The sequence below is a fragment of the Nansenia antarctica genome (assembly GCF_963989245.1).
Source record: "Nansenia antarctica genome assembly, chromosome: 3".
Classification (NCBI taxonomy): domain Eukaryota; kingdom Metazoa; phylum Chordata; class Actinopteri; order Argentiniformes; family Microstomatidae; genus Nansenia; species Nansenia antarctica.
In genome coordinates this window covers 37464663-37483020 of record NC_137688.1, presented here as the reverse complement: position 1 = coordinate 37483020, position 18358 = coordinate 37464663, and the positions used below count along the sequence as shown (strand labels likewise).

The 18358-nt window shown below is 46.9% G+C and overlaps 1 protein-coding gene across 1 annotated transcript in view; it reads right to left on the bottom strand.

Moving 5' to 3' along the window:
* Window positions 1-18358, bottom strand: part of nfatc1 (nuclear factor of activated T cells 1) — a gene marked incomplete at both ends in the record, with an annotated part of 52710 nt that overhangs the window by 6168 nt on the left and 28184 nt on the right. Inside the window, 2 exons of the mRNA XM_080525755.1 lie at window positions 7134-7856; window positions 14447-14579. Of these exons, the coding sequence (XP_080381881.1) occupies window positions 7134-7856; window positions 14447-14579 (856 nt within the window). The remainder of the gene's footprint in view (window positions 1-7133; window positions 7857-14446; window positions 14580-18358) is intronic.

The window sequence follows — 18358 nt, the reverse complement described above, 5'->3', positions numbered from 1 at the left end:
ACCACATATTGAAATGGACACCCACCCACCCACTCCTCTCCCCAACCCCTGCCACGTGTGTCCTTCCCTGGGCCAGCCAGATCAGGACAACTCCAATGGCCCTCAGATCTCTCTCCCTCCCTCCCTCCCTCCCTCCCCTCCCTCCCCTCCCTTTCTCTCTCTGCTCTATACGATCTGGCTTTGACCTCCTCTCACCCATCCCTCTCCCCAACCCATGCCACGTGTGTCCTTCACCGGGCCAGCCAGACCAGGACAACTCCATATCTGGCCCTCATATCTCTCTCCCTCCCTCCCTCCCTTTCTCTTTCTCCCCTAGACGATCTGGCTTTGACCTCCTCTCCATCTGGAGGTTAGCCTCAACCCACCAGGGACCCTTCTGGCTCCGACCTCTCAATACATACCATGTCAGCAGTAAATCTGAGGCATCAATAACATCAGGAAGCTCCCATCACCACCTGACATTATCATTCAAGAAGGTGGATGCATTATGACATTTTAGTTTTAATAGGTTAGTGGCTGTTTGCCACGTGTGATGAAGGAGATACTGGATGTTTAGTGGATGCAGACTATATAGAAATAGAGAATTCTTTTTACATTTTCTTTTACACAAATAATCATTGGTACCTATAATAATCTGGTAAAACGTTGTCTTGTTTACATATTCTTATAATCTAAGAAACCCTGTGTGGCTTTTCAACTCCCCTCCCCTATAAAAATGCATCTGTCTCTGAATCACTGCAGGTCAATAGGCCGAAGACTCTTTCGGCTGACACTGCAGACGACGAGGCAAGAGGAAGACACCCAGCATTCTGGCTCCGCCCACAGAACCCACACCAATGTCTGTTTACACCCGTTGCCACGGGCGACTTGTCATTCTGTTGCCACATTTCATGCGAGGGATCTAATTGAAAAACTCAAACCGTTGATCTGTGTGTGTTTAGAGATGATTCAGGCCCTACGCCCTCAACAAAACACTAAAAATAACCTCCTCCCATACCAACATGACATCAGCCGCACGTGGATCTGGTTACTTTGAGACAACAGTGTTCAACAGCAAGAGTCTGGTGATAATAGAGACACACACCTTTGTAGTTTAGCGCAAATGCAGCAGATGGGAATGTCTTGTGTTCATGGCAAGGGATACGCTTAGGGAGACACATTGCAAAAACAATGGCTCTGTTTGATAAGAGAAATAAACAAAGTAACCCTATGTGATTGGTTGGTTTCAGTCCAACCTAACTGATTTGATCAACCCACTGAGAGATGATGTAAACATACTTAAATAGCATTGTGGGTAATCTTTACTGGATATCATATTCTAGCAGCCCCAATGCGATTAATTTCTCAATGAAAAACATCCTTGGTCATAGGCCTACAGGAATTCCAAAATATATACTATATTCCATAAAACATTATTAACCTTAAGGACATTATGGTGATTTAACATGCAGGTTTATGGTATTATGTACTTAAGGAGTGGATTTGTTATTCTCCGTGTCTAAGTTACAGTTAGTCATAGCAGGAAGTGTTGTTGTTGATATGAAGTAATCCAGGAACCTGTTTCCTGTTATATGGAGGTCCCCAGCAGCTGGAGCGGGCTGATAGACACACACACACACACACACACACACACACACACACACGCGCGCGCGCACACACACACACACACACACACACACACACACACACACACACACACACACACACACACACACACACACACACACACATGATTTCAGCCTGCAGGAAACAGAGGGAAAACAAGGAACTCCCAAACAATTAGCCAGCTCTGCTAGGCCCATTATGGGTTCAACCCTGCCAGTAATAACGCAACAATTCTGTCCACACAATACGACAGGACAGCCGGTCCCCTGACAAGCAAATAACCACCTTGGGGAGGCTATAAATACTCACCTACAGGACCAGGCACTGAGACAATGACACAGGGAGGGGGGTAGGGGCACACACACACTGTCACACACACATGCACCCACGCACTCTCACACACACACACACACCCACACAGACCCCCACACACACACACTGACGCACGCACGAATGCACGCACGCACGCACGTACATACACACACACACACACACAAACACACATACACACACGCGCGCACGCCATCACACACGCACGCACACACCCACACACACATGTACACAGAGAGAGAGAGAGAGAGAGAGAGAGTGAAGAGTGAGACAGAGAAAGCTCAAATTGTCTCACTACAAAATGTTTCCATGCTGAAAACATTATCTGCACCATTAACTGGGATTTCCTGTTAATCTGTGGCCTCTCTCTACCTCCGTCCCTCTGGAGCAGCCCTGTGACCTCTTCTCTACCTCTATCTCCATCTCTCCATCCCTCTGGAGCTTCTGGAGTAGCCCTGTGGCCTGTGACCTCTTCTCTATCTCCTTCTCCTTCTCCTTCTCCTTCTCCACCTCCATCCCTCTGGAGCAGCCCTGTGACCTCTTCTCTATCTCTATCTCCTTCTCCACCTCCATCCCTCTGGAGCAGCCCTGTGACCTCTTCTCTATCTGCTTCTCCTTCTCCTTCTCCCCCTCCAGCCCTCTGGAGCAGCCCTGTGACCTCTTCTCTATCTCCTTCTCCTTCTCCACCTCCATCCCTCTGGAGCAGCCCTGTGACCTCTTCTCTATCTCCTTCTCCTTCTCCTTCTCCTTCTCCTTCTCCTTCTCCTTCTCTATCTCCTTCTTCTTCTCCACCTCCATCCCTCTGGAGCAGCCCTGTGACCTCTTCTCTATCTCCTTCTCCTTCTCCTTCTCCACCTCCATCCCTCTGGAGCAGCCCTGTGACCTCTTCTCCTTCTCCTTCTCCTTCTCCTTCTCCCCCTCCACCCCTCTGGAGCAGCCCTGTGACCTCTTCTCTATCTCCTTCTCCTTCTCCACCTCCACCCCTCTGGAGCAGCCCTGTGACCTCTTCTCTATCTCCTTCTCCTTCTCCACCTCCACCCCTCTGGAGCAGCCCTGTGGCCTCTTCTCCTTCTCCTTCTCCCCCTCCACCCCTCTGGAGCAGCCCCGTGGCCTGTCCTCCACCTCCACCACACTCCAGCCACTAGAGAAGCCCCGTAGATCCTGCAGCCTATAACCCAGGCTCTGGGCCAGACCAGTCAAGACTTTCCGTGAGGAAAGACATGTGTAACCTCCCCGAGGACCATCTGGGAATAACGGGGGATCCTCTGTAATGTTAAACAATGTAATATTGAGGGGGATACTGGGATAATGAAAGATGCAGGGTTCCCTCTCTCTGTGGTGTGGGCTGGTAAGCCCATCACTCCTACAGGACTGCATATGCTCATGATGTGTTCATCTCAAACTAAATGTAAACCTATTTTTGGCACAATTCTAACTTTTACACTCTACTACTGCTTACATCTTTATTTCAACACTAAGAGTACTGGGTAATTCATCTAGATATTCAGGCTTGTGAGTAGTTATAAACAGTGGCTACTGCAACATTCCCTGTCTATCCCTCAAATATGAGCTAATTGAGCTAATCAAAGCCAGGAAGCTTTCTAAACACACAACCCTCCTCGTGACCTTGGTTGAGAGGCTCCACTCTAATGAAAATATTCACAAATCAGATTTCCTGAATGCACTGACCAAAAACTCAACTGGACCATTTGCTGTACCAGCCCAAAGACAGTAGGCGTCTCCAACTGCAATAAAAACAAAACCCTCACATTTCTCTGTGTGAGCTTTAACGAGTACAGTATGGCCGACAAGGAATTAACGTAACACCACACCTGAGCGAGTCTATAAAATAAGAGTTGACATTGAACCAAGTCAAAACATTTAACCAAGTGAGAAGCCACAGTACAATGGCATGCTTAGTCAAATAAATCTCCTTCATTTGCCAAAAGAAACGAGGCAGTTGAGGGGTCAGGCAGCTCCTCTGAAATTCACATTCTGTCTGTTAATACATGTAATAATACATATCTGTACTGTATCAGCTACTATTAGGTTATAACTAGGTCATTACAAGGTTACTACAAGCTGACTACTATACTACTAGGTGACTATTAGGTGACTACTACATACTACTAGGTGACTATTAGGTGACTACTATATGTGACACGTTCCAATCCTTTGGTCCGCATATCGGAATCTGATGTAATGATCAGACTTTTCTTTCACGTTGTTGAAAATCAATGACACATTGCTAGTCAACTAACACAGCTTGTTTTGTGAGCCTGCTAACAATGTAAAGTAGTGTTATAGTTAACTAGGTAGCAGTGGGGATTACTCACCGAATCCATTGCATTACTAGGTGACTATTAGCTGACTACTATATACTACTAGCTGACTACTAGCTGACTACTATATACTACTAGCTGACTACTAGCTGACTACTATATACTACTAGCTGACTACTAGCTGACTACTATATACTACTAGCTGACTACTATATACTACTAGCGGACTATAGGTGACTACTACATACTACTAGGTGACTACTCGGTTGGTTTAACTCCCCTACTCCCGGTCCTAACCCACCAATGTTAAGTGTTTAAAAGAGACACATCAAACACGTGCTGCGCCGCCTATGTCAATTCCAGGGGAGGCTGGTGGAGGTAGAAATTCCTCATTCCATGCCATGCTTTACAATGAGCCTGTCCCCCTGTCCTGAGTTCTACCTCCGCCAGACTCCCCTGCTCACTACTATGCTACTCTGACCCCTGATCCTAGCCCACCAATGTGAGGTGAGATACAAGCCGTCACACATGTGTGATGACTAGGGCGGTAGTGGCTCAGGAGGTAGAGCCAGCGTCTAATGATCGCAACGTCGATCGTAGTTCGGCGTTTCGAAACCCCAGCTGGCCACGTGTTGAGGTGTCCTTGAGCAAGGCACTGAACCCCTAATTGCTCCAGGGTTGTCGTCTATGGTCGACCCCTTGCCTAGAGCCTAGGAATACCATATTCCAACAATTGACCGACAAGTTGATCGCATGGTAATAAAAATATTAATATGATTATTATGACTATCAAACAGAGAGAACTGAAGTACATTCAATCACAAAGTATCAAAGTACTTCTCAAGGGAGGCCATTGAGCAGAGGGAATTCCATCATAATGTGAGAGTTTGTGCAGTGATTTTATCCTAGGTGTTCATAGGTGTTACTCAAATCAAGTAATAAAGCAAGTTGAATGCTTCTCGGGCCAATCATTGGTTGGATCTATCTGGTTCAGGGGAGGCTAGTGGAGGTAGACATTGGAGGACTGGCTCATTGGTAATGCATGGATCATGATACCATTCCTCATTCCATTCCATGCATTACAATGAGCCTGTCCTCTGATTTCTACCTCCACCAGCGCCCCCTGATCCGTTTCAAGAAGGACAGTAGATCACCACAGTATGTACATCTATCTAGCTCCCAGCCAAGGATAACAGGGACAACTTCCTGTTTACACAGACCGCTCACAGCCGGCAGAGAGAGCATGAAGAGAGCATGACAGGAAGAGGGCATGACAACAAAATGGTCAAACTATTATATCTAGCTGCTCCAGCAACCTCCAGCCACCTCCAGCCACCTCCAGCCACCTCCAGCAGCCTCCAGCAGCCTCCAGCAGCCTCCAGCAGCCTCCAGCAGCCTCCAGCCGCCTCCTCCTCCTCCTCCTCCTCCTCCTCCTCCTCCTCCTCCACCTCCTCTTCCCTTCCATACAGTGATTTATACAGGGCCAGGCAGTCAGCTATGGTGTCCAGCCCCGGGGAACATCATTTATCCCATTTATTTCAAATCAGCAGCACGGCAGCACAGCCCCCCCCAGCCAGACCCTTCTGGTTCTGATGCCGAGAGGCCCCAGCCAGACCCTTAGTTCTGGTGCCGAGAGCCGCGCCGGGTCCCAGCCAAGCTGAGCAGGGCCGGTGGTGAGATCATAAACCGTATGTTTCTAAAAACTCCCTCGCTTGCAGTCTGCAAGGGAGGAATAAAAAAGGGTCGTACAACAGTGATGTTTGTTTTATCTGTGGGGCTTGTGAAAGGGCTCGCCTCATTCAGGGCCATCAAAGTACAGCCTGGACCGCAGACCTACCGCTGTTCTGCTGTGATCGATCTATGATCTACTGTGTCTGCAAGTAGGCCAATAGCACTGGGAGAAGCAGGGGTGTTATTCATTTTTAAATTTATGTTATTCATTAAGTTATTTTTTCTGAATGGGGCAGTCCCACTCATATTTTTCATTTTATTGACAGATACAGTAGAGATTTTAGACAGGAAAGATGGGTGAGAGAGAGAGGAGGGATGACATGCAGGATATGTCCCCGGCCGGAATCGAACCGGGGACCCTGCGGTTACATGGTCAACGCTTAACCCGCTACGCCACCTAAGCGCCCCCGGGGGGGTGTTGTTCATAATGCAGAATGAATGAATGAATGAATGAACGAATGGATGAACGAATGGATGAACGGATGGATGAATGAATGGATGAATGGATGAATGAATGAATGAATGAATGAATATATTATCCTTAGGGCTGTAAAGACGAATAGATCGATCAAACAGATCTATCAGGTAATGCTTTAGTTGACAAAACTCCTTTTTTGAACACTGATATCACAAACACTCATCTCTATACCTAGTGTAGTTATGCTGTAATCCCTTTAGTAACAATGTACTTTGTACAATGATATTTTCCTAAAAGCTCTGTAGCTGAAGTAGTACTTGATGTATCCAGACGACCCAGATGCAATGCCGCGGAAGAATAATGATGATTATGATAAATTATCTAATAATTGTGATTATGATAAATTATCTAAATAATTACATAATTATGATTAATTAATGATTGCAAGTCAATCTCTGAATATTCGTTCAAGTACTTTGCTGGTCTAGGAGACGAATAAATAAAGTAAAGTACTTAAGCTACGAAGCATTCATGAAAAGGACCCCTGATCCGGTACAGATCTGTGTTTGAAATGTGTCAGAAGCATTTCGGATCTGGCCCACATCCGCGCGCACACACACACACACACACACACACACACACACACACACACACACACACACACACACACACACACACACAATGTATCTGACCTACGTTGCCCCCCCACATCCCCCCAAGAGTAGCTGGGTCTGGATCTGTTGACAAGATGACCATTGGTCACTCACCATCATCAAGATACATCTGGTCCAGCTCCTGTGGTTCCTGTTTGATGTTGACCGCCAGCGTGGCGGGTGGGCACCCCTCCCCCTCTAGGACGCTGGCCGATGGCGAGCGCTCCCCCCTCCCTGGTGCTTTGGGCTGCAGCTGCTGTAGGATCACCGGGCTGGTGTTCCCACCGTTGGGCTGGGCTGGTGTCGGACCGTGGGTGGGGGTGGTGGTGGTGGAGGTGGAGGTGGTGGAGGAGGAGAAGGGACCCTCTGGGCCAGCCGACCCTGGGGTGGAGGGCTGCGAGCCTGGGGAGGAGGAGGCGCTGCTGGAGGGGTAGAGGCCCGTCTGCTGGTGCTGGTTCTGGTTCTGGTTCTGGTGGTGGTGGTGGTAGCGGCCCGGCGTCTCCTGGATGATGGAGACGTGGGAAAGGACCGGAGACTGGAGGGGCGAGAGGCACCGGGAGAAGGGCGTGGCCGTCGTGGTGAGCGACAGGTCGTGCAGTTTGGGGCTGGTGCTAGGTGAGGATGAGGAGGACAGCGAGGAGGAGGAAGGCTTCCCTCCCGCCGATCTCTGCTGGCAGACGGGGTAGGCGCCCAGGATGCAGGGCCGGAGGTCGGAGGTCACGACCTGAGGGGCGTAGTAGGGCTTGGGGTGCAAGGCCAGGCCGGGGGCGCGCTGGGGGCGAGGACACAGCTGGGGGGCGTCGTAGTCGTCATGCGGCTCTGTTTTGATTGTGGGAACTGGAAGACGGAAGAGAGGGAGGAGAGGAGGAGGAGAAGGATGAATAAACACACGTTCGGACCCCATGTTGGGAGTGTGAACCAGGGAGTGAGCGAGGGAATGAGAGAGAGAGAGAGAGGGATAGAGTGTGAGAGTGTGATAGAGTGTGTGAGAGAGAGAAAGAGAGAGTGTGTGTGTGTGAGAGAGAGAGAGAGTACGAGAGAGGGATAGAGTAAGAGAGAGAGAGAGAGAGAGAGAATGAGAGAGTGAGGGAGAGAGAGAGAGAGAGAAAGAAAGAGAAAGAGAGTGAGAGTGAGTGGGTTTGTGGCTAGGATACCCACTGCCAAGCAAACATTCTCATCAATGAGACTCTGTGTCTGGGCTTGCAGCTCTCCCACCCTGTTGAAAATATTCAAAAACCAGAAAAAAAAAGAAAAAAAAGGATGAATCATCGCCACCAGAGACTTCCAGCTGGTTCTATAATAAAAAGGGCCTATTTTCTTTGGACCCCAGCGCTAATATCCTATAAAAATGTGCGTTATGAAATATGTTGCTGCTGCAGGAGCCTGAAACTCAACAGGGTTCTACAACTTAAAATAAATTACTGGTCTCTCAAGAAAAAAAATGTAATTCTCCATATACCGGTACTGTGCTATAGGGCTGGATATACTGTGCTATAAGGCTGGATATACTGTGCTATAGGGCTGGATATACTGTGCTATAAGGCTGGATATACTGTGCTATAGGGCTGGATATACTGTGCTATAAGGCTGGATATACTGTGCTATAGGGCTCCCTCAAAGGGTTACAGCCAGAAACCTCGAAGACGCCGTGGCTCTGTGAAACAAAATGGTGGCGGCAAAAGCTTTGACGATTGCAATGATTATCATTGTGGTTCAGTTGAGATGAGTCCTCTCTCTCTCTCTGTCTCTCTCTTTCTCTCTCTCTCTCTCTCTCTCTCTCTCTCTCTCTCTCTCTCTACCCCCCTCTGTCCCCCTCTCTCTCTCCACTGCCTTGTTCTCCATCTCCAGCCCTTGGCCAACGGTCTAGATTCCTGAGTAGATCATGTTCAATGTTAAAGTTGAAAGTAGGGGCCTTCAATCTGCTTCTGTTTATGACGCTGTGTTCATCTTGTTTAATGGGCCGCTGCAGCAATGCAACGACAACCAAACGACGGCCCCCGCTCTGAACTTTGAGATTTACGACGAGCATCGATATTGTTCTCTAACAAACAACTAAAACTGTTTTGGTTTTTTTCCCTCTTTGTCTCCTCTTTCAGTCTTTTGTTCTGACTTTTTTGCTCTCTTGTAACGCTGGTGGATCAGCTGGGTCTCATTGCGTAGATGGAGCGTAGGTCTACATGCTAACACATCAGATTCATTTCTCTTTTTAGGCAACTGTATTGTGCATCAGATACTGTATCAGGGGAGGCTAGTGGAGGTAGACATTGGAGGATGAGCCTCATTGTAATGCATGGAATGGAATCAAGAATGGCTTCAAACACATTTTCAATAGTTTGCTCACCTACAATGAGTGAAACCAAGAGACACCCTGTCTCTTGTCCCTCTGCACGCACGCACGCAAACACACACCCACCCACACACACACATACCCACCCACCCACCCACCCACACACACACACACACCCACCCACACACACACACACACACACACACACCAAACCACGACCCCCCACAAATGTATCTGACCTACGTTGCCCCCCCCCCCCCCCCCCTTCCCCCAAAGAGTAGCTGGGTCTCCCCCAGAGTCAGTGTATAATTGGAATCCGGCTGTGCTGAGCCCTCTCTGTCAACACAACTGAACAAGAGGAACCCTTGATGAGACGAGTCACGCCAACCGCAGGACCGAAATAGACGGCGCGCGGCTGTGAGAGGAAGCGTGTCTGTCAGTGCAGGAGAGACTGATCCCCCCACACACACACACAGGCACATACAGACACAGACACAGACACACACACACACACACACACACACACCTTAACACACATATACACATACACACACGGGTGCACACACAGACATAGACACGGACGCACGCACACACGCACACACAGACATAGACACACACGGACGCATGCACACACACAGACACAGACACAGACACATACACACACACACACATACACACACACACACACTCACTCACTCACACACACACACACACACACACAAACACACACGCACACACACACACACACACATACACACACACACACACACACACACACTCACACGCACACACACACAAGCACACACGCACACACACACACACACACACACACACGGGTGATTAGGAGGAGTGCAAATGTTTGTGTAACCACAGAATCGGAGAGTGTGCCTTCACGGTTCCGCAATACATAAAAATCAGGGATGGGTGTGTCCCGTAATAACACCGCTGCAGGCCTACTGTTGAAGCCTGGCTCCATAGGAGGGATCACAGAGCTTAGCTGCCTTCATGGATATCCACACATGAAAAGTTGAAAGCAGTCATTTCCATCAAGAAAGTTCAGGTCGAAGGCAAGGACCAAAACAAATATGAACCACATTTTAAATATTTGTACATTCCACTTGTCCTGCTTGTCATACTACAGTATGGTACACCAAACCTACTGTATTCTTAAAGGGATAGTTCACTTTTCTTTCTTTTTTTCTTTTTCTTTTTTTTTACCCATTATTGGGCCGGTTTCAGAGACAAGGCTTAAGCCTAGTCCTGGACTAAATCACACTTTCAATGTAAAATCTCCATTGAAGATGTTTTTTAGTCCAGGATTAGGCTTAAGCCTTGTCTGTGAAACCGGCCCATAGTCAGATAAAAGTAGTCAGTGAAAGTAGAAGGGAACAAATTCAAAAGGATGTGAATTGGATGAAGAGACAAGGAGTCCAACTGCATGGCCAAATCAACTCAAAGGAACTTTCTGACTTTGGCAGTTACAAATGCTGTTGTTCTTTTGATCCCCATTCACACCCAGTGATTTTCTATTAGCAGTGGCTAAAGTGAGCTGAAGCTGGTAGTGGCTTTTTAAAACCACTCTGAACCATGGATAACAGGGACTACTTTCAGGCTAAGGAACCATCTAACTATAAGGTGTAAAAAACAAGTGAACTATTCCTTTAACTGTCTACTGTAATCTAAACTGTTTAGATACATTTAGATTCATTTAGCAGATGCACTTGACCAGAGTGACTAACAAGAAGTAAGTAAATCCATCTAAATTAAGTGAAACAGCTATACACTGACCAACCACAAACAATTCAACCTTTTGCAAATCGGTGTTTAGGCAGTTTGCTGAACAAACTCAAACCCTTCTCAGACTAATGCCTCTATGCCTTCAACTGAAGAGGACATGCAGCCCTGAGGAACTGAACCCAGAACCACAGAATCAGAATCAGAATCAGAATCAGAATCAGAATCAGAATCAGAATCAGAATCAGAACCAGTCCCAATCATCGCTAGTAAGACTTTCCATAAGAATAAGTGCCACAAACAGTCCCAACGAAGAAGCCGAAGAAAACAATAGTGTGTTTAGTTAGGGTTGTTTAGTTAGGGTTGGTGGTTCTTTTTTTGTCTGGACACACAGTATGCGTGTAGACGAGAGTGTGTGTGTCAGAGACCAGACCGCACTAGTGTCCAACGCTCCTGCTTCCTGACGCTAACTCGAAGAGACACTGACCAGACCCAGTCGCCCCCCTCCCCCCCACCCCCCTCCCTGAGTCTCACCACAGTCAGAGAGGACAATGGCCTACTTTCACAGGGGACAGCGGGGCACTTGGGAGCGCCCACATACAGGGCTGGGCCACATGCAGGCCTGTTGAATCAGCGCTTTGAACCGCCCACTGGATGGGAGCCCTGAGCCGGGGAGCAATTAGCAGTGGTTTGTACATCTGAGCTGGTGGTGGGTCCGTGTTTTTATGTAGTCTGGCAACAGGTTATGGCTATACAAATAATAACACCAACACACACACACATGCATGCACGCACGTGCGTGTGCACACACGTGCGCGCACACACACACACACACACACACACACACACACGAACAGACTCTTTGTGAACCGTGACCCAAAACTCACTGTTTCACTCTGAGTCAGGAGAGGAGTCCCACCAGGATGGTGGAGTAGAGACAAAAACCATTGACTTTCAGTGGACACACACACACACCCAGACACACACACACACACACACACACACACACACACACACACACACACGCACATATATATACACACAACTGGTTTGGCTATTCAAACAATAACACGCTTTCCGTTCTGTTAGCTACAGGTACACACTAACCAATTTGGAGATGCCTTTTAACAATGGGAATATAACTCTCTCCCATCTCTTTGTTCCTCCCTTGAAAACCGCCAGACAGAAAGTATTTGTGTAGTTTTCTTTCAACAAGTAAGAATGATGCTTAAAACGTTTCTAATTAGTCTGGGATATGAAAGGAGGACAGATGTACAGAGGAGGACGAGGGGCTTAGGGTGATGAGTAGAAAGAAAAGAGTGTGTGTGTATGTGTGTGTGTGTGTGTGTGTGTGTGTGTGTGTGTGTGTGTGTGTGAGAGAGAGAGAGTAAGTAAGTAAGTAAGTAAAGCGTTATTTATATAGCACCTTTCATACAAGAAATGCAGCTCAAAGTGCTTTACAACAGGAATAAGAACATTATGTGAAAAAAAAAAATATATATATAAAAACATTTACATGCATAGAATGAATATAAAAGCAGAGGAAAACAGTAAAAAGAAAAGGTAAAGGTCAGTCTTTCTGTACTTCCCATTGGTTTTCACCACAAACATCAGTTTTTGGAAAAGGTCTGTCTCAGTCTCTGTGCACGTTCTCAGTCTCTGTGTACGTTCTCAGTCAAGGAAATTACCCACAAACTATCCTAGCTTGTCTTGCCGGATCGTTGAGGCTAGTACCATTTGTTCTTACAAGATGCACTTTTTTTTTTTTTTGGAACACAGACACACGTCAACCACTAGTCAACCACTAGTCAATCACTAGTCAATCACCAGTCAATCACCAGTCAATCACTAGCCAATCACTAGTCAATCACATGTCAATCACTAGTCAATCACATGTCAATCACCAGTCAATCACCAGTCAATCACCAGTCAACCACCAGTCAATCACTCTCAATCAGTCTCTGTGTACGTTCTCAGTCTCTGTGTACGTTCCCAGTCTCTGTGTACGTTCTCAGTCTCTGCTAGACCTTGCACCAAAAATCCAGCTACACAGTCAGTATCAACATTACAGTTTCTTTCTTTTGCACACCTCTTTCAACTAGTCTGTCTGTGTACGTGAATATAAGAGCAGGGGAAAACAGTAAAAAGAAAAGGTAAAGAAAATACAAGAAAAAAAATAATAAATAAATAAAAAAGGGCTAGTTGATATATTTAAAGTATATTTAATATTTAAAGTGCAATAGCTGGCAAATGAGCAGTGGGCAGGTGCAGATAAGCTAGTTGAAGGCTATATTGAAGAAGTGCGTTTTTAGCTTTCTTTTAAAAAATATTTAGAGAGCTGGCTTCCCTGATCTCTAAAGGTAATGTGTTCCAAAGCTTTGGGGCATAGTTGGCAAAGGCTGCGCTCCCGATCTTCTTCTGACTGTTGCTGGGAACCTCTAATAAACCTGCGATAGATGATCTTAGTGTTCTTGAGGGTACATAATTGGCAAGGGAATTAGCAATGTACTTTGGGCCTCGCCCATTAAGGGCTTTGTATATAAGGAGGAGGACTCTCAGAGAGAGAGTCTGTGTGTGTGTGTGTGTGTGTGTGTGTGTGTGTGTGAGAGAGAGAGAGTGTCTGTGTGTGTGTGTGTGTGTGTGTGTGTGTGTGTGAGAGTGTGAGTGTGAACAAGCCCTGAACAGCGGGCGAGTCTACAAACAACGCCCGAACGTCTGCGACCCAAGCCCAACACCGGCCGGAGATGTTCCCGTAGACTTCAAGACGACCAATGACAGACTACGAGTGGACTAACTTTTTCCATAAAGGAATATTCTCCGCGACGCAAGGAAACGCGCGTCCATACGGATTCAAGCTTCTGAAATATGTCACCAGAATCCTGAAGAAATTCCCACCCTCTGTCGATTTCCCGGTGGACCTTACACCTGACTCGCTGACAGCTTGGATAGAAACGCAGCTTTGCTTCATCCGTGAGAGAATACAACCAGCGCTGCGGGCCTCCGGGACAGAGACACATCGACAACACACCATGAGGGGTCTGAGAATTGCTGCAATGACTAAAAGAAAGGCCAAACAGGTTGCCAAATGTTGCTCTGTCTCAGCTATTATTGGCAGCTTGGCCGTGTGGAGAAGGAGGTGTCATGTGACCCTTAAGTGTTCAGTGCTGCTTAGCCCCGAAATATTTGATTCCCTGTTTGTATAATATAATTTGTGGAACCAAATAAAGTATTCAAATGTGTGTGTGTGTGTGTGTGTGAGAGAGAGAGAGTGAGAGAGAGAGAGAGAGTGAACATGAGAAGAAAAGAGAGAACGAGAAATATACTGTAGAAAAAGCGAGTGAGGGAAGGGAGGGAGAGAGAAAGAAAGCAAAGAAAAAAAAGAAAGAAAGAGTTACCATTGGCTTACCATTGGCTGGCACGTAGGTGAAACTCTGGCATTGGCTCCTTTTCCTTTTTCCATTGCAGACGTAGAAGTTGACCAGCACGGGACTGGAAATCCTCTGGTTGCGGAACGGCGGGACCTCAACCAGGAGAGATGTCTGCAATGCAAAGTCACAGGCAATGATGGGCTTAGAGAGGGAATAATACAGAAATGTTTGTCACAAAAGTCTTTAGATCTTTCAACTTTTGGCTTGGAATGTTGATACTAGGGATGACGCGTGATGTCATGTACATGGATTTCTGCATTAGACCTTTTAACGTTTTTGATCATGGGTGTGGGGAGGTGTGTGCCCCAGTATATCCGATCAGAAAGACAGGCAGAGACAGATAAACAGACAGACAGACAGACAGACAGACAGGCAGGCAGGCAGACAGACAAAAAGTCAGATGACAAACAGACAGACAGACAGGCAGGCAGCCAGGCAAGCAGACAGACAGACAGAGGAGGCAGACAGACAAGTAATCGTCATCATAATCATGTTTTTATGTGTGTTGGCCAACTATCCCCACCTCCTCCAGACTATCTAAGGTAAACTGTTACTGTGTCACATTCAGCCAGGCTCCACATGATCCTCCAGATGGGGAAGGCAGGGAGAGGCTGTGGGTTCAGGGTCCAGGGGAAGGCTAGACAGTCAATCATGGTGGTTTCATGGTGATGCGACCATGGCGTATCCATTACGGGGGAGAGGCTGGTGGAGGCATTAATCGAAGGACGGGCTCATTGTGATGCATGGCACAGAACGAAGAATCATATCAAACACACCTGTTTATGAGGTTAATACCATTCCTCATTCTATCCCATGCATTACAATGAGCCTGTCCTCTGATTTCTACTTCCTCCAGCCTCCCCCTCTGACCCAGACAGATGGTTCATTTCCCCAGCTGAGCTGTCTCAGGGGTCAGAGCAGGCCAGCAGGGAACATGTGACCGGGTTCACTGGGTGTGTGTGTGTGTGTGCGCGTGTGTGGTGTGTGTGTGTTTGTGTGTGTGTGTGTGTGTGTGTGTGTGTGTGTGTATGTGTGTGTGTGTGTGTGTGATGGAGGTGCTGTGCAGTAGCCAGACTGGAAGTCATCCATCTAGGCATTAGGCTTTGGAGGAAGGCTGCCCCTGACAGGTGCAGGTGAGGGCTGACACACTTTATATTAAATCAGTACAGCAGTAAACTAAAGTGAAGCCAGATGAAGCTCTACACTACTGCACAGCACACACACACACACACACACACACACACACACACACACACACACACACACAGTATACACACACACACAAACACAGTATACACACACATACACACACACGCACACACATCTGAACACACACACACACACACACACACACGCTACTGCACCGCACACTGAATCATACAGTACTTTCACATGTGAACTGTCTGTGAGGGACGATGGGACATGTATCATGTCTTATCGCGAGTGAAGAGGGGAAGAGACGGAGAGAGAGAATGAAGGAGAGCAGGGAGGGGCAGGCGGTGATGCAGCTCTTGAGATGCTCTTTCATTCTCATTACTAACAGATGGCCATTGTGCTGATGTATTGAAAGCAGACAGCTTCTCTCCTACTCATACAATTCTCAAGTCTCCAGAAACAAATTCCCAACAAACTGCAACTGACATTTTCAATTGTCCATCTATCTCACACATTTTACATTTCAATGTTTGACATTTAGCAGACGGCTTTATCCAAAGCGACTTACAACAAATACATTTGTCTAAGTAAGTGAATCATCTATCTGATGCTTGTATCTCTCTAATAATACAATTTGTATATACTGTTTTGACATGTATACTTTACTTATTTATACAACAACAAGTCTGGTGATCCCCTTGCTCTTTTCACTAAGTTTAAATTGTTTATGAAACTAATCCAGCCCCCAAGAATATGTTCCAATATTTTCTTAAACATATAATCTAATCCTATTCTAATAACATGATCTTCGATTACACACCAATAAGAAACATCCAGTGCCTTGCATAGGAAATGGGACAGTTAAGTAAATGAAATAAGGTTACTCGGCATAAAAACCTGTTGAAACCAATAATTTGTATTCACACAAATACCATCAAATAAAATCTTCAGAGTAATTGTTTGATTTTGGAGTGTAGAGCCAACAGGAGAAATAAAATGCTTCACTGTCCCATTACTTATGCATGGCACTGTATATAATACATGGTCATGATCTGGTGGTCCTCCATCCACACCTAGATTGACCTGGCTGTGTGGCATTGTCCTGCTGGAAAAACCAACCCTGAAGGAAGAGTCAGAGAGAGAGAGAGAGCGATAGATATAGGTATATTCACAGAATAGTGTCCTGAAATGACTAACCCCCAGACTAAACATGACCGTAAGTGCCGCGGCCTGTAAGGTCATTAATCACCCCAGTCTGGAGCAGAGGCTCTCTATAGGAAGCTCTAATCCTGCCTTAGTCTTCCTCCCCTGAGGGGAAGGCAGTCCGCCGTGACAGTGATGGATGCGGTGAGCGAGGTGTTTCAAACATTCTTCTGTGCTGAATGCGTTGTCTCACTGCTCGTCAGCAGAGAGAGGCTACACCTGGCTGAAGCATGGTGGCCGTGTGTGTGTGTGTGTGTGTGTGTGTGTGTGTGTGTGTGTGCATGGTGGCCGTGTTTAGAGTCGGGTCTGATCCGGAGCAGACGTCTGGGTCGGGGAGAAATCCCCACGTCCGTTTGTTTGAATATCAGACAGATGTGTTGCAACGGCAACAGTCAGTGTGTGTGTGTGTGTGTGTGTGTGTGGGTGTGTGGGTGGGTGCGGATATGTGTGTGTGTGTGTGTGTGTGTGGATATGTGTGTGAGTGTGTGTGTGTGTGTGTGTGTGTGTGTGTGCGTATGTATGTGCGTGTGTGAGTGTGTGGCTGCAGATATGTATGTGTGTGTGTGTGTGTGTGTGTGTGTGTGTGTGTGTGTGTGTGTGTGTGTGCGTGCGTGCGTGCATGCGTGTGTGTGTGTGTGTGCGTGCGTGCATGCGTGTGTGCGTGTGTGCATGCATGTGTGTGTGTGTGTGTGTGTGTGTGTGTGTGTGTGTGTGTGTGTAGGTGGGATACAGGGAGCAGGTGCACTGCCTCACATATAGACACTCTCTAATCCCCCGTCTATCTCCCAGAACACAGTGCACTGGGTGAGTCACCCCTGCAGCATCCCAGCCCCACACACACACACACACACACACAGCCCCCAGCTGTTCCAGACCAAGACAGCACACCTTGCCAAGCTCACACACTCCCCCAGGGCAGTGGGGAGCAAGGCAGAGAGGGATGAACTCCCAAGAACCCTCTCTGAACATTTAAGCACAACAGTGTTTCCTCCGGTGTCTCTCATATCACAAGACAGAAACGAACAGAATTCATTCTGCATCTACTGTACTCTTCCAGACACAGCCTGTTGCTGAGTCCAACAGCCTCTTGTCATAAAAAAACAAAAAAAGACTACACAGGAAACACAGATGAAAAACAGCCTTCTGGCCAGATCTGGCGCGTTAACAGGCACGATTCATGTGCACTCTGTCTTTGTCAAATAAAGCAAACGTAAAGTAAACAAATCCTCCATGGGTCATTAGATCAGATGTTTTGGTTGTGTTATTGGTTTGCTTGTCAGGATCACCATTAGCTGCTGTTCACGTAGCCACTACTCTTCCTGGGGTCCACATAGAACACATGGCAGAGTACAGAACAGCTATAGACAGAACAGCTACAGAACAGCTACAGCTAAAGAATAAGAAGAAGTATACCACCTATATACCAATATACCAATATACCTATATACCAATAACAATACTGTTCCTACTACTACTACTACTACTACTACTACTACTACTACTACTACTACTACTACTACTACTACTACTAC